The 11,957-nt window shown below is 43.3% G+C and overlaps 1 protein-coding gene across 1 annotated transcript; it reads right to left on the bottom strand.

Moving 5' to 3' along the window:
• Positions 1–1,049: 1,049 nt before the first annotated feature.
• Positions 1,050–9,716, bottom strand: mrpl15 (mitochondrial ribosomal protein L15). Its single transcript, XM_007905924.2, has 5 exons — positions 9,540–9,716; positions 5,990–6,147; positions 4,054–4,219; positions 2,545–2,668; positions 1,050–1,512 (listed from the first exon to the last, which is right to left on the bottom strand). The coding sequence occupies exons 1-5, from the start codon at positions 9,660–9,662 to the stop codon at positions 1,175–1,177; spliced, it is 909 nt and encodes a 302-aa protein (XP_007904115.1). The 5' UTR covers positions 9,663–9,716; the 3' UTR covers positions 1,050–1,174.
• Between the last annotated feature and the right edge of the window lie 2,241 nt (positions 9,717–11,957).

The following is an 11,957-nucleotide window of genomic DNA, read 5'->3' as shown; positions in this document are numbered from 1 at the left end:
AAGCGCCTTCTCCCAGGAGGGGATTGAGAGTATTATGCATAGGTGAGCAAGAGCCAAGGCTTGGTGACCCTGGAGTTTGAGGTGGGACACTGCTGGAGTTAACTAATTAAACCACATAACTTGTCAGTGAGGGCACTGCCTGGTAAGCTTCTCGCTGCTTGTCAATCTCAGCTCACACCACTCTACCCATTAGACTTTGGATTCTAGGGTCAACGGAAGCCAAATAGGAAAATCCCGGTCTCCAGTGACCAATCTGCCTCTGTATCTCCCTCTGATGAACCAGGCCACTTGCTCTTTCGTCAGTAGTGCCCTGTGGCCCTGCGCGCCCACCTGCGGCCAGGGGAGTCCGCAGTATTCCAGGGCACTACTGATGACAGTGCAGCCAGCTCAGCAATCAAACTATTGAGACATCACCAGCTTTAAGGAGATATCTCAGCTTTAAGGAGACATCTCAGCTTTAAAGAGCCCCACTTACTTCCATTAGGGAGGATAGACATCAGTTGGTCATTTGGCATCTGACAAGCATAGATTTGAGCCCTCACCTAGGTGGATAGCACTTACCAGCAATTCTTGTGAGCTTCCTAATGAGCAGCACAGCTCAACATGAAACGAATGAGAGCTACCATCCTCCTTACCACAGCTCAAATACGTCTCTAACCATTAAGCAATGGTTCCACCAGTTGGAGGTACAAAGCTGGATCAGTAGCTGTTTACATCTCTGCATACCAATAAAGGTGGATAGCCCTGAATATCGGGTAATTATAACAAAAAAAAATATTAAATATTAGATCATTTCCACTATCTGAATAAGTGACCATTAAATATCTTCTGCCTAATTAGTGTTTGTAAATAAAAATTGTTTAAAGCTTTATAAACTTTATAGCAATGATTGCCAACTATGTAGCCAGCTGTTAACTGCACATCACACTTCTAATTCCTCTCCATTTCACTGTTGAGTGCTTGTTGTGTTGGATACCGTTGAAAGACCACACTCACTTCTCCATCTGTTTATTTCCCCATGTATCATTACCAATAATAGAACTGAATGGTAAACTTGTTCCCACTGGGGAAAAAAAGTTGTCTTTTAATATACAATTTCATAGTACACAAGTGAATACTCATCACTGATGTATCTAGTTACAAGAACTTCATTGTGAATGTGTACAAATCCATTTCAAGAACGATAGAAATCACAAAGTTTCTCGTCTGTTGGTTTTAGAATCTTCTTATCCGACAAATTAACCAACCAACCAGGAGCAAGACCAAAGAAAATTTGTCGAGGGTCCTTACGCATAGATAGCATGCTATAAAGTTCATCTTTGGTAATGTCTGGTAAAGTGTAGCCATACTTCTTAGCGAGTTCTATCCGAACCTCTTGAATTTTTGCTGGATCTGCTAAGTAACCACGATTCCGCACATCTGTATAGTAGGGAACGAGGTCTTCTGGGGGAAGCATACGTTTTGGAATGGGTTGTCCTCTTAGGAAAAAGGGGACGGGTTTACACAGTACATCTATTTGAATGAAAGCAAGTTGACATAAGGTTAATTATAGAAATAACAGAGGTTTATAGCATGATAATAATCTATATGGTTATTAATTCAGAGTAGTTTACTGATGAACTGTGTAAATCAATTTTATCACTGGTTGTTGCCGCATAAATAACTTTCAATGAAATACATAAAAATAAGCTTGCTATATGGAAGGTATTCAAAATGACTCTTTAGAAAGGGTGGCAATGTAAGTGTCATTTCTATGTGGTTGAACTGTCTCAAAGGAACCAAGTCCACAGTAATCCATGGCACTGTTGATGGATAATCCATCTGACTGGCTCAATGACACTTCAACTGGTTATCAACTCTGCAATCAAATGATCTAAAGGGTAGATCAGTCCTATCTCAGTAAGTCCTATAATAATCCTAGCATTTCATATAGTGCCTTATCACGTTTTCGAGACGTCTCAAAGCGCTTCACAGAATAGATTGTAAAGTGAATTAACTGCATATTTTGTGGGCGAAACGTGCTATGAAATTTAACGGCATGCTACATTTTTAAACTACTTTAACTTCAACAACAACTTGCATTCAAATTGGCCCTTCATTCAGTTAGCCTCAGAGCGCTTAACAGTGGCTTGGCTTGACTCCAAGCCAAAAGAAAAGGTGGGGGGAGGTGACCAAAGGCATGACTGAAAAGTGAATGTCTTCAGTTGTGATTTGAAGACAGGCAGAGAGGGGCAAGATGGAGAGATTGTGGCAAGACAGAGGGACTGAGGCGAAGAATTCCAGAGATTCAGGACATACTTTACAGAGCACTGAACAGCAAGCTGACTAATATTTTAGAGGCTGAGCCCAATTGTATAACATCTAGTGTCACATTAGCTGAGATCAGCTAACTCAATACAGTTTAGGATCAACTCTGGGATCTTCTGAGTCCGTCCATCTCATTTCTGTTATAGATTTTGGCTTCATGAACTAAATGATTAATGAACTGGACTGCTTGGTTCTAACAATTTTACAAAGATAGCTAAAATCAAATACTGTACTTACCTAAACTCCGAGGATCATAGAATCCAGTAGTTATGACCCCGCCATTCTTCTCAATTGCAGCTATAGCAAGCTCAGATGCCCACTGGACTTCAATGTTTACTTTTGCTGCAAAGATGTCAGCACCCTGAGAATTGAAAGAGGAGAGAAATGGATCAATTATAATATTGAAATATTATGTTCCAGTTCCTTAAACGTTATGCATCAACTATTTATTTCTGTGGTACTTTTCTATGCTGCACTTTTCCATTTGCCTCAAATACACTCATTACACCCAATTATCTGCAAAAGTGTATTTAGACTTAAACATTTTGGATGGTATATAAAATGCAAGGATTATTATTATAAAAGTCCATACAAAAATGTTTTATTGCTATACTTTTACATTTCACTGGACACAGGGATTTCTGACTTTCTATTTATAATCCTTACTGTACTATAAATCTTTAAGATTCTGAAGGGAATAGATAATGAAGACCACAATAAACCTTTTTATCATGTACTAAACAGTAGAATCAGAGGACACGACCTGCGATTAAAGAGAGGTAAATTCAGAACAAATCTGCGGACACACTACTTCAGTGAGCGAGTAGTAAACTTATGGAACAGGCTCCCTAAGGAGACAGTGGAACCAGAAAACGTTGTTTGTTTCAAAAACAAATCAGATAGATTTCTGCTAGAAAATAATATCTCAGAATACAGTAAAAGTTTGGAACACAACACATCAAGCGACTGCCAGGATGGTGGAAGCAAACTAGAAGGACCTTGGATCTTCTTTCGCTTAGAAAATTGTTTTGTTCTCATAAAATCATCTCCAGAGGTCTGTCAGCCAATTTACAAGCTTTATGTGTTTCTATTGCCATCTAATGGCAGCCAGAATAAATAACAGGTGTTTTAAGTAAAATGCTGCAACCGGTTATACTTTCAATAGATTTGTTGACTGCATTGGACATGAATATCCATCAAACGGAAAAAAAACTGATAGAATTTACAAATGCTCAAAACTAAACTGATAATAAGAACTGCTACACATTTCAACTGAATCCAGTTTACAATAGGAAAATCTATAAAATATTAACCCTTCATTCAATATCTTTCACATCAGGAGGGCATCTCTAAGCACTTCACACCAAATATTATAGAGTGTAATGACATATTTTAGGCGAATGCCATAACCAATTTGCACAGACCAATGTCCCACAAATAACCATGAAGGAAATGATCAATTTATTGGGGTGGGGAGTGGGGAAAGGGACTGCTGGTCAGGAAAAACGCCCTTAACATACCTGTTTAAAACAATCAATGGAATATTTTTAGGGTAAAATGATCAAACTAGTGGAATGCTTTAGCCATATATTTGGGAGTAATTGTTCAACACATTTTGGAGGGAGCTTGGAAAATCAGTGTTAACTGCTATTGCTGGAATCTTGATTGGGAAAAATCCAACATAGAAAATAGACAGTGCTATTTTTTAATTTACCACAAAAAAGACTCTAATATGGCTTACAATACCTCCTCTACCAGTTGGACTCCATATTGCCTCTTGAGTGGCTGAATTGTGACTCCTCTGGCATTCACCAATTGAGTAAGGTCAATAGGTTGACTGGGATCCACTCTGCCCAGATCTATCAAGTACTGCAATCTATTCAAGCTTAGCGGTTTGTACTGACGTCTAAAACTAGGAAAGAAACAAACATAATAATTATAAAATGCATGTTCTATTTTTGAAAATAAAAACATTAGACCAATGCAGTAGAATTTCATCAATTTTAGTACAGCAATGAAATATTGCTAACTCTTAATTTGTATTGTTTCAGTAGATCCATTATTTAATTATTCCTGTGCACAGTTGTATTCACCATGACAATTGGTAAATAAGGGAGTGGGATGTGATAATAATGCACAAATAATGCTGCCAATTTCAACCCTGCACTATTTATATCATTTTTGACCTAAGCTCAGTAATAACGCACTTGTATGATCACAAAATGCCTGTATTTTAACACACATTTTATATATTCTACAAAATCATCTTACCAAATGTCAGAACACACTAGTTTATTGACAGAAGCCAATAATATTCTGGACACATATGAATTTTCCTGAAAGGGAGGCATAATTTTTTTGCAATACTAAACACAATAATAATTACTACTGAAGAAAAAGAATAATAATTGTTGTAAGTCATGAAAAGGAAAAATGCCTAAAATGCATAACAAAAGTAAAAATAATGAATGGTTTGCAACCTCAGGAAATTCTTTTCTAAACCAGTGACTGAAGTAAAGGCCGCTTTCACTTTACAGCAGTGGTCACCAACCTTTATAGTTTGAATTTGAAGCCCACAAGAAACTTTGGCTTCAAGAGATTGTGGGAGATTATTTAACAAAAATATTGAATTGGAAATTATCATACGGTTTATAGGTCAAACTATTTGTTTCAGTTATATATACTGATTTTTTTTCTCTGATTTCACAAAACACAAAATATGCTACCAGCCACATAAACAATGTTACTAAGAAATCACATAGAAGCTAAGAAATGTTGTGCCACTTTACCAAAATGTCCTTGAGTGAACTGAAGACACTGGAAAGTACTTTTAACATTTTTTCTAAAATCAACAAATCGAAGCAAGATAATTAATGTCTGACAATATCAAAGGTTATGATTGTAACCAATTAATACATGTCAAATTGTAGCTTAACTTTCCAGACACTCCCTTAATATTTAACCTGAAATATTAAACATTGTGATTATTTATCATTCAATTCCAGGCAGGGCGAAACCTTGGGCAAGTTTCCTTACTCCACACACCTAATAATAATCCCTCCAAAAAAAAAACCAATAAGAAATCGGTCATTTTCAATCTACGACTGTTTGTGGGACATTGCTGTGCGCAATTGGCTGCTGCGTTCGCCCACAAATATATATAGTCAATTCACTTTACAGTGTGTTCTGTGAAGCGCTTTGGGACGTCCTCCCGACGTGAAAAGCGCTATATCAAATGCAAGGATTATTATTATTATTACCCTGAAAAAAAATCAAACGGACATTCCCAATTTTCCTAACAGCTTAAGATAGAAAAGTCATGTGTCTTTTACATTTTATTTCTTTTGCAATCAGAAAAGGGACAAATATACACAAGAATCCGTGAAAGGTATTTACTTTGCATTTTTTCAAAAAAATCAGTGCCATTTATACATAATTTTTAAAAATTAACACTGAAACAAAATGTTGAAAAGGTATTACACATCAAATTAGAAACCTTGCTTTCTCCAAGAATGTTACTGCAACGAATACACGTTGGTTAAAAATAACTCATATAACTAATTAGGACTATTTAAGTGAGATCCAAAGATTTTTCCACTTAAGAATATATTTTAAATATGTTTTCCTAACCACAGCTTAGTGTGCAGGTGAAGGTACAGTTCATAGTTATTTATTCACCAACCTGTGTCCGTCGTTATACCCATATTTTGGTATAACTAAATAAAACGGAGTCTGTCCACCTTCAAACCCCAATCGCGGTTGGTTTCCTCGCTGCGTCTCACCTTTGTGACCTCGGCCACTTTTTCGCCCTCCATGAATGCCTCGGCCACGCCTTCTTTCCTGGAAATTTAAAGTCAATTATTACAACAACAACAACAAAATTATATTTATAGAGCGCCTTTCACGTCGGGAGGACGTCCCAAAGCGCTGAACAGTCAGGTGTCGGGTCCCGAGCATGGGGGAGGGGTGGTTTTGGGGTGAGGGAAGGCAGAGAGGTGGGAGGGAGACCAAAGGCACGATCGAAGAGAAACGTCTTGAGACCGACCTTGAAGGAGGCAAGCAAGGAAGCGATGCGAAGGAACCGTGGGATGGAGTTCCAGAGTGTGGGGGCAGAGAGGCTGAAAGCCCGGCCACCGATGGTAGGGCGGGTCGGGTGGGAGACATGGAGCAGACCAGAGCCAAATGAACGGAGGGAGCAGGCAGGCTCGTAGGGAGTCAGCATTAGTAGATCAAGAACATTAACTTAATGTTATTTCTATTTCCAAAGCAAATAAACAAAGATTTTTATTTGGGCTTTTTAGAGAACAAGCAGTAAACTAGAAAACTGATAATTTGAACAAGATGGGAAATGGCTGCAATACAGCTTCAGTGATTCAGTTTTACAAAATTACACTTGTATAGTGCCTTTCACATCAGGAGGACACAACTATATGATAAGCTTTATTCTGTCCTCAGCTACTCTTCCCCTTCATACTCTAGATAATAATAATAATATTATTATCATTATTATTATTAGATGCCAGGTGTCAGCATGGCTGTTCATAGCACTCTCGTCTCTGTGCCTTTGAGCTGCCACTCTGGTGCAGTGCTGGCTCAGAGCTATACTATCAGAGGTACGACTCTTCACATGGGACGATAAAGCAAGGGAGGGTACATTTGTCTGTTCAGGTGGATGTTAAAGATCTCATGACGTTATTTGACAAGAGGAATTTCTCCTGGTGTCCTGGTCAACAAAAACTAAAACTGGTTATTCACTTCATGGCTGCTTGTAAGGCATTGCTGTGTGCAGGTTGGCAAGCGCATTTATCCACAAAATACAGTCACTACACTTTACAGCAGTAGTCACCAACCTTTATAGCTGGACAACAAACTAAATTTTCTTTATTGAATTTTTCTTCAATTATGGCCATGCCATGGGTATCACGTCTTGGTAGCGAGTGGAACTTTGGAATTGAGTGCCTATAATAATAATAATCCTTGCATTTTAAATAATGACACTGACAACATTCTGTCCATCTGTGACCAGGGCTCTCTCTGACTCCTTGTCCTCCTCGACTTCTCTGCTGCCTTTGACACTGTTGACCATTCTATCCTCCTCCATCACCTCTCCTCTCAGCTCAACCTTCACAGACCTGCCCTCATCTGGTTCCAACCCAACCTCTCCCACCATCTCCACTTTGTCTTCACTAACAGCTTTTCCTCCAGCCCCCGCACCTTTACATGTGCCTTGCCTCAAGGGCTCTGTCCTTGGTCCTCTCCTTTTCAACATCTATATGCTCCTCCTTGTTGACATCATCCATAGACATGGGGTCAACTTCCAACTTCCATATATATGCGGTTGACACCCAACTCTACTGCTCCATCTTCAATTCCAGGACCACTGCTGTCCTCACAGACTGCCTGTCGGGCATCAAGTCCTGGATGAGTGCTAACTTTCACCAGTTGAATGTCAACGAGACTGAAGCTTTCCTGCTTGGCTCGTATCAGCGCCTCCAAACCTCAGGCGTTGACATCATCAGTCTTCATGGATGTACACAACACCTCAAGGAGACAATATGGAATCTCGGTGTCCTGTTCAACACTCAACTATCCTTTATACCCCACATCTATGCCATGACCCACCCCGCCTTTTCCCACCACCTCAACATTGCCCAGCTCCGCCACTGTCTCTCACCAAAGGCCGATGAGACCCTCATCCACGCGTTCATTACATCCAAGATCGACTACGCAAACTCCCTGCTTGTCGGCCTCCCCAACCCCTCCCTCCACAGGCTGCAGATCATCCAGAACTCTGCAGTCTGTATCCTCCCCCGCACTAGGCTCCACAACCCTATCACCCCCACCCTAGCCCGGCCTCACTGACTCCCCATCACTCAGAGGATACAGTTGAAGATCCTGGTCCTCGCTTCAAAGCCCTCCACGGCCTTGATCCTTCCTACCTCTGTGATCACCTGACCTCCTACCAACCTGTCCGCTCTCTCCGCTCAGCGGGCTCCGGCCTGCTTGACGTCCCCGCCTTGCACGCCCCACCATTGGTGGGCGGGCCTTCAGCGTCTCTGGAACTCCATCCCACGTTCCTCCGGCTCACACGCTCCCTTGCCTCCTTCAAGACCCACCTCTTCAACTGTACTTCGGTCATCCTCCTAACCATACCCTCCCCACCCCCCATCCCTCCTGATCCCATCCACCAGCTTGGGTGTAGATCCCTGATTGTCCAGCGCCTTCGGACATCCTCCCGATGTGAAAGACGCTATACAAATATTAGTTGTTGTTGACATACCGCCTGAACATGTCGTTGAGACGTCTTAAAGCTCTTCACAGGGTATATTATAAAGTGGATGGACTGTGTATTTTGTGGGCAAAATTGCACACAGCAACGACCGCAAAAACAGTCATGGATTCATAGAACCATAGAATTACACAGCACAGAAGGAGGACATTCGGCCCATCGTGTCTGCGTCGGCTCTTTGAAAGGAGCTATCCAAATCAATCCCACTCCCCCGCTCTCTCCCCATAGCCCTGCAAAACTTGGGGGTTAAGTGATCAAAGTATTATTTTGAAGGGATTATCACCCCTGGAAAACGATCCGCCAATTGAATAACAACTGGGTTCCTACTTATTGCTGGGTAAACAGAGGCTGGTGCGGATGTTTGAAGAGCCACTCCTTGACGCTCCAAGAAGTCGATCACGACCCACTGGGTGGAGACAGACCAGACCCCAGCTTTACAGTACTGTATAGCCTCATATTAATCCCTCCAAAAAAAACAATAATAAATTGGTCATTTTCAATCTACGACTGTTTGTGGGACATTGCTGTGCGCAATTGGCTGCCGCGTTCGCCCACAAATATGCAGTCAATTCACTGTACAGTATATTCTGTGAAGCGTTTTGGGACGTCCAGAAGACGTGAAAAGCGCTATATCCAATGCAAGGATTATTATTATTATATTCCTGCTCTAACATGTCTTCGTGACGTGAAAGGCGCCATTGGAATCGCATATCAGAATTGCGAGGATTATTACAGTGCATTTCCAGAAGCTTTACTGATATTATGTATTGGTAACTTGTCTGGTGTGTATCTCTGTGTGTGTGTGTGTGTGTGTGTGTGCGCGCGTTTTTAAACTGGAGGAAGGAAACCAAGTGGTTTCTTTCAGGGGCTGTGAGAGGCTCGACAACCGCCCGAGCCCGAGCCCCAGGCCCAGCGCCTCCCCGCGCTGCGTGTAAATACTCACCACTTGCTTGGCCCCGGGGTTGGGCTTCAGGTTCACCAGTGAGACGCGGGGCAGCGTCCGCAGCAGCTCCAGGGCCTTCCCGGCCGCTCGCTGCCCACCACCGCCAACCCCGTGCGAGGCCATGGCTGACCCAGCGTCCAAGGGCAAGGCACAGAGCCTCACTGCCGTACACCAACTCGCCACAGGAGCGGCCAAGACTGTCGTAAAAGCCCTCTGCCTGGTGCAGGAGCCACACTGCCGTCGAGCAGTTCCGCACGACAGTTGTGCTGCTGGCTGACCCTTTTTTGTCCTTTAATCGGAAATCGATGATTTTTTTTCCGCATGATTTTTGCGGATCGTTTGAAACCGTGTTCTGTTTTAAGCTGTAATCACTGAGGCAATTTAAGGTGACTTTAGTGACAAGAGGCATTGTCATTGTCATTTCATTCAGAACTCTGCAGCTCGTGTACTGTCCCGCACCAGGCCTCGCGACCACACCCCCCCCACCCTCGCTCACCTCCACTGGCTCCCCATCCCCCAGAGGATTGATTTCAAGATCCTCATCCTCACCTACAAGGCCATTCACGGCCTTGCTCCCTCCTACCTCTCCACCTACTATCCCCCTACCTACCTGCCCGTACCCTCCGTTCCTCTGGCTCCGGTCTGCTCCACGTCCCCCGCCCCAACCGCCCTACTATCGGTGGTCGGGCCTTCAGCCTCTCAGCCCCCAGGCTCTGGAACTCCATCCCCCAGTGCCTTCGCCGCCTCCTCCCTTTCCTCCTTCAAGGCCGGTCTCAAAACCTTTCTCTTTGACCGAGCCTTCAGCTCCCCTCTCGACTCTCTTCCCCCTCCTCGCTCCCTTCCTTCCCTCCCCTCACCCTGACCATTTCCCCTTCCTCGCTCCCCCCTTCCTCCCTCAACCCTGACCATTTCCCCCCTGCTCAGGTCATGACCCAACTGTGCAGCGCCTTGGGACGTCCTCCTGACGTGAAAGGCGCTTTATAAATGGAATCTTCTTGTTGTTGTAAAGGGAAGCCACACGTACTCTTGATCGGACAATTATTACACCCTAACGTGGTATATCACTGTGTGCAGATTGGCTGTGGTGTTTCGCCCACAAAATACACGGTCAAACCATTTTACAGTATATTCCGTGAAGCGCTTTGAGATGTCTCGACAAGGTGATAAAGAGTGAATTCGAATGCAAGGATTATTATTATTGCTGTAGTAACAATTGTTGCATTTGATAAGAGCACCTAATCACATCGTCAAAACGTCTCAAAGAGCTTCTGTGCATCCAACGGGGCAACCAATTTGTCCACAGAGGCATCCCACCAAAAGCCATGAAGTAAATGACTATTTTTATCTGGAGGATTATTGGCCAAGGCACTGGGAGAAACTACCTCCTCTTTTCCAATAGTGGGATCTTGAATGATCACTAGGCACAGGCGATATCTCAATTTAACTCCTCATCCAAAAGATAGCACCTCCAACATTGCCGTAATTGGATCCCCTAGCATTATACTGAACTGTCACCCTAAACTATGAGTTTAACGTCTTGACTGGCACAGTGGGTAGCACTGAGTCGTACTGTTGTGGGTTCAAGCCCCGTCAACAACAACAACAACAAAATTACATTTGTATAGCACCTTTGACGTTGGGAAGATGTCCCAAGGTGCTGGACAATCAGTGTTTCGGACCTGAGCTGGGGGTCGGAATCAGGGATGATGGAGGGGAAGGAGAAGAGGAGGGTCTTGAGATGGGTCTTGAAGGAGGTAAGGGAGGGGGCGAGGCAGAGGGACTCAGGATGGAGTTCCAGAGGGTGGTGGCAGAGTGTCTGAAGGCCTGCCCGCCAAAGGTTTAGGTGAGAGGAGAGGCAGTGGGGGAGGACAGTCAATGGTATCGAAGACAGCAGCGAGGTCAAAGAGGACGAGGATGCAGAGGAAGCCCTGGTCTCAGATGAATAAAATATCATTTGTCACTTTGACCAAAGCGGTTTCTGTGATGTGGGCAGCACGGAAACCTGGTTGGAGGGGTTTGTCAAGGGATTAGCAGGAGAGAAAGAAGTGAAGCTGGGACTTGTTCCAGGGCCTTGGAAAGGGAGGTTGGAGATGGTGTGGTAATTTGAGAGCAAGGATGGGTCCAGCCAGGGTTTTATAAGGAGCGATGACAGCTGTTTTTAAAGGGATGGGAACAGTGCTAGTGGACAGGTTTATGATGTCTGTGAGGTAGGGCCTATCCTTCCACCTTGCCCCCTCCCTATCAACTCAAGTGGTTGGATGCCAGTGGAAATCTCTTTCTTGATTTGTGGCACCTCAATTGCTGACCCCGGGTCAGTCCCCGGACGAGGTGTTGTGTCCCTGGCCAAATTTGCTTTGTCTTGAGTTCAGCCACAAACTGAACAAGAACAATAAAATTCTAAAACAGATAAGACTCATC

Source organism: Callorhinchus milii, unplaced genomic scaffold (genome assembly GCF_018977255.1).
Source record: "Callorhinchus milii isolate IMCB2004 unplaced genomic scaffold, IMCB_Cmil_1.0 Scaffold2, whole genome shotgun sequence".
Taxonomy (NCBI): Eukaryota; Metazoa; Chordata; class Chondrichthyes; order Chimaeriformes; family Callorhinchidae; genus Callorhinchus; species Callorhinchus milii.
Note: the sequence above shows the minus strand (reverse complement) of the source record. Positions and strands in the feature narration are given on the sequence as shown.